The sequence below is a fragment of the Crocodylus porosus genome, unplaced genomic scaffold, assembly GCF_001723895.1.
Source record: "Crocodylus porosus isolate Cpor-Errol unplaced genomic scaffold, CroPor_comp1, whole genome shotgun sequence".
In the NCBI taxonomy this organism is placed as follows: Eukaryota; Metazoa; Chordata; order Crocodylia; family Crocodylidae; genus Crocodylus; species Crocodylus porosus.
Window position 1 is genome coordinate 6,981,752 of NW_017728913.1, and position 4,326 is coordinate 6,986,077.

Genomic DNA, 4,326 nt, shown 5'->3' on the forward strand with positions numbered 1-4,326 from the left:
TCCCCCGTGAATGCTGATGACCTGGGAGGAGGCTGGGCAGGGCCGGGCCGGGCCGGGCGCGGAGGGAGGCGAGTCCCCCGCTGCCAGTAACGCTGCCTTGTCTTTGCCCTTGCAGAGCAATATATTCGGCGGTCTGGACGAGAGCCTGCTGGCCCGCGCGGAAGCTCTGGCGGCGGTGGATATCGTGTCCCCGGGCAAGAGCCACCACCATCACCCGCCCCACCACAGCCCCTTCAAGCCGGACGCCACCTACCACACCATGAACACCATCCCCTGCACCTCGGCCGCCTCCTCCTCCTCCGTGCCCATCTCGCACCCGTCCGCCCTGGCCGGCGCGCACCACCACCACCACCATCACCACCACCACCACCAGCCGCACCAGGCGCTGGAAGGGGAGCTCTTAGACCACCTCACGCCCGGGCTGGCGCTCGGGGCCATGACGGGACCGGACGGCTCGGTGGTGTCCACCCCAGCCCACGCTCCCCACATGGCCAGCATGAACCATATGCACCAGGCGGCTCTCAGCATGGCCCATGCCCACGGGCTGCCCTCTCACATGGGCTGCATGAGCGACGTGGACGCGGATCCGCGGGATTTGGAAGCCTTTGCCGAGAGGTTCAAGCAGCGGAGGATCAAGCTGGGGGTGACCCAGGCGGACGTGGGCTCTGCCCTGGCCAACCTGAAGATCCCGGGCGTGGGCTCCCTGAGCCAGAGCACCATCTGCAGGTTCGAGTCCCTCACCTTGTCCCACAACAACATGATCGCCCTCAAGCCCATCCTGCAAGCCTGGCTGGAGGAGGCGGAGAAGTCTCACCGGGAGAAGCTCACCAAGCCCGAGCTCTTCAACGGGGCGGAGAAGAAGAGGAAGCGCACCTCCATCGCTGCTCCCGAGAAGAGGTCCCTGGAAGCCTACTTCGCCATCCAGCCCCGTCCCTCCTCGGAAAAAATCGCGGCCATCGCGGAGAAACTCGACCTCAAGAAGAACGTGGTCCGGGTCTGGTTCTGCAACCAGAGACAGAAACAGAAACGAATGAAATACTCCGCTGGGATTTAAAGTCTCCGGGGGCTGGCTTTCTTTCTTGTTTTTTGTTTTTGTTTTTTTTAATAAAATTAAACAAAAAAACTAAAATCAGCAACAAGACACATTTTAATGATTCGCTATAGTGAGGGAGAGAGGGGCAGAGAAGCACAGAGGCAAAAAGACCTAGGGAGACAGAGAAAGAGACTGGCAAACAAGAAGTAAATTGTCAAGTTTAGGAAAGTTCCCCCTTGAAGAGACCCCCTGCTTGTTCACAGTGACTCAGTATCACCCAGAGACTGACTTGTTGAAGGCAGATCAGAAATCCTTTTTAAAGGACCGAAGACGTACCAAGTAAGATTTGTTTTTATTCTTAAAGACATCACCTATGTTCAAATTTAAAAAAAAAAGTACACTTTGCAGCTATTTTTCAGAGAATAAATTGACTCCAGACTGAAACTTTAGAGCTGAGGCTTCTACCAGTAGAGATTCATCTCAAAAGTATTTTGATTTAAGAAAAAAAAATAAAAAAAGATGGCAGGTTTTTCTGCATTTACACTGCATATTATAAATATATATATATTTTTACTGTGGTTATTATGCTTTTCCTTCTCTGAAGTTATAATGCTTAGGGAAAGAACTGATCCTGCTGTGCTCACTGGTCTTCAGAAGCTATTATTAGATTATTGCCAAACAACCCCTTGTAAATTATTAATTTATCTCTAGCAACTTCATTTTGTGCTCATTCTAATTAATTACACCTCTTTAATCTAAGTCTTGATAAAAGTAAAAAAAATAATGATATGGATAGTGCAAATCAAATATTTTGTGTTGGTAGAATTTATGAACTTAAGCATTTTTCTTCTTACAAAAAAAAATCCCTTTTGGCCATCTGTAAATTGTCACCTAAAACTAAGATTTTTTCTCTGGCAAGTATTTCTTATTTGTAAGGCGTTGGCACTCCATGGTAGATGTCTACATTATTTGTGTAGCCTGATTCACTGTCCGAGGCATTTGTTTACTGCGTTACATATTTAATGGGGATTCCCATATTGTCCCCACCACACACTCCTAAGGCGAGATAAGAAGTGGCTGAATAGGTGCCAGCGTGGGGTTTTGCTGCTTCAGGTTTCTTTCCATCACAGTATTTATCCTTCTGAATTTCAGAGCTCGTTCACAACTAACTGTGTTCAGAGCGGCTGGGTTTTTCTTTAGTTCTCTTTACTGCAATACTTTTACATTGAGGAGAACCTTTTTTTTTTTCCTTTGGAGGTTTGTTTGTAGAAAAGCCAAATTTAAATTTAAAAGCGAGAGAGAGAGAGAGAGAGAGAGAATGAGAGAGAGAGAGAGACAGTGCACTGCTTGTAAATTCACATCGTTTGGTACAATTCTTTTGGAACAACAAGAACAAAATGAAGGTACTTGAATCCTGGTACCTCGATGTTTTGTAAATATTTCATTCGAATTGACGCACATATAGATATATTCTTACAGATTTCGCTGTACCGCTGTTCTATCTGAGACGATTTGAAGTCTTTAAGTTCTGTACACGATACGATTTCGTTGGGGTTTTTTGTTACTAGAAGCTTTATTTATTAGAGTAATGTGTTCGGTTATTTCCAATGTTGTTGAATTGTCTTTCATTAAAAAAGATTTTAACGTTTTATTGGCAAAGTATGCTTGCTGGGTTTTTCTTTCCCTTAGAAAAAAAAATCGCTACTGATCTTAAATTGCATCCGGATTTCATATATCTGTAAATAGAAGCGGGAAGACTATTTTGATTCTTTTAATGAATCTTTTATCGCTCCTGCCAGAAATCAGGTCTTTCAGGCTGGGCGAGGGGTGCTTTAGAGTCGGAGCTGGCATTTATCAAACGACCTGGTTTCGGGGGAAGAAGATGGGGGGCGGGGGACCTGTGCATCTGGCGTGTTCCTGTTGTGCTTGTCCACTCTGGCAGATAGCAAAGCTCCCTACAAGCCAGGGGTGTGCTTAGTGTTCAGCCCGTGGCCGGCGAGAGCCCGAGGAGCAGGTGCTGGGCGCGGGGTAGGAGGAGGAAAGGGAGCCCGGAGGCTGGAGGGAGGCAAAGAAGGACTGGGGCATGCTGGGTCCCGGGAGCTGAGCTCCAGAGCCGCAGCACCCTTCCAGAATAACAGGCGAGGCGATCAAAGGCTGGTGCGGCAGGGGCTGCGCGGGTGCCCCCCCGGGCCGTGTCCCCAGCGGGTCCTTAGCAGACCGGACAGAGGCGGGGGCCGCTAACACGGTGGAGACGTGCTCTAAGCGGGAGGTGGCAGGAGGGCTCCGGAGCACTAGTGCCCTCGCCCACCTCGTGAAGTGGGGAGGAGGAAAGCTGGTGGGGGCTGAGATCAGCTTGTAAATCGAGGGTCTGAGCTGCGGGTGCTAGCAGAAGAGCCGCGGGCGCTGAGATGCAGCCCGCCCCGGCAGCCCGGCTTCAGCACCACGGACAGCGCCAGGGAGATGGCGGGGGGGCGGGGGAGATTCGTGCTTTAGGGATCCCGCAAATTAAACGAAATATTCCTTCGCCCGGACAAACTCCCCACGGGGAAAGTTGGGGGGGTGGCGGCGGTGGGAAATGCCCTGCCCCACGCTTTGCAAAGACATTACAAAGAACCCCCAAGTGAGGGAAGGCAACTAGCCCTAGGTAGAAGCCGCCTTCGCCTTGGGAAGGAGCAGGGGGCATTTGGGTTTCCCAAAGACCGAGAATTAGACCACAGCTCAGCCTTGGGAGGAGTGTATGTCGGGGGGTCTAACTAAGGGTTAATAGCGCTGTAGTGTGGCTAACATGACTCCAGGATTTGCCGCCTCCCGGACAGCTTAGAGATGTCTGTTGGCTCTGTCTTCTTTGAGGCTGTGAGGAGACAGGTGGACAGACAGACGCGCTGGAAAACCACGGCCGTGTCACCTAGGGATGCCACACACCTCCTGCTGTTCCCCGCATCCCTGCTTTCCCTGCAAGGTGGCTTTGCCCGTCTTAAATTGTTAACCAGAATTCATCAAACAAGCCGACACAAGGTGCGTTTCCAGAGGGCAGGCTCGCGGGCATGGCGGAGAGACAGGGAAATCCGACACTGAACAGGACTGGGGGGGAGGGAGGGGGCACGGCAAAGAGCTTCTTCCGTAACTTGTTGGGAGAGCCTCGTTTGTGCTGTCCCACCAGAGCCTAGAGATGTTGCTTTCCAAGCGCCTCGCACACGCAGAGGGTGATAACTGATGGCCTGATCTCACTGACTGTCACAGGCGTATCAATCAAATCAATCGGTATCGCGTGACTCGTTTGCCGCGATGTTTGC

At 51.0% G+C, this 4,326-nt stretch overlaps 1 protein-coding gene across 1 annotated transcript; it reads left to right on the forward strand.

Moving 5' to 3' along the window:
* The first annotated feature begins 10 nt into the window (after nucleotides 1-10).
* On the forward strand, nucleotides 11-1,585 carry POU4F2 (POU class 4 homeobox 2). The gene has a single exon (XM_019534329.1). The coding sequence runs from the start codon at nucleotides 11-13 to the stop codon at nucleotides 1,052-1,054; it is 1,044 nt and encodes a 347-aa protein (XP_019389874.1). The 3' UTR covers nucleotides 1,055-1,585.
* The last annotated feature ends 2,741 nt before the right edge of the window (nucleotides 1,586-4,326 follow it).

What these genes read in the sequence shown, in the direction of transcription:
- POU4F2 (XM_019534329.1), top strand. Translation starts at nt 11, where the DNA reads ATGCTGATGACCTGGGAGGAGGCTGGGCAGGGCCGGGCCGGGCCGGGC.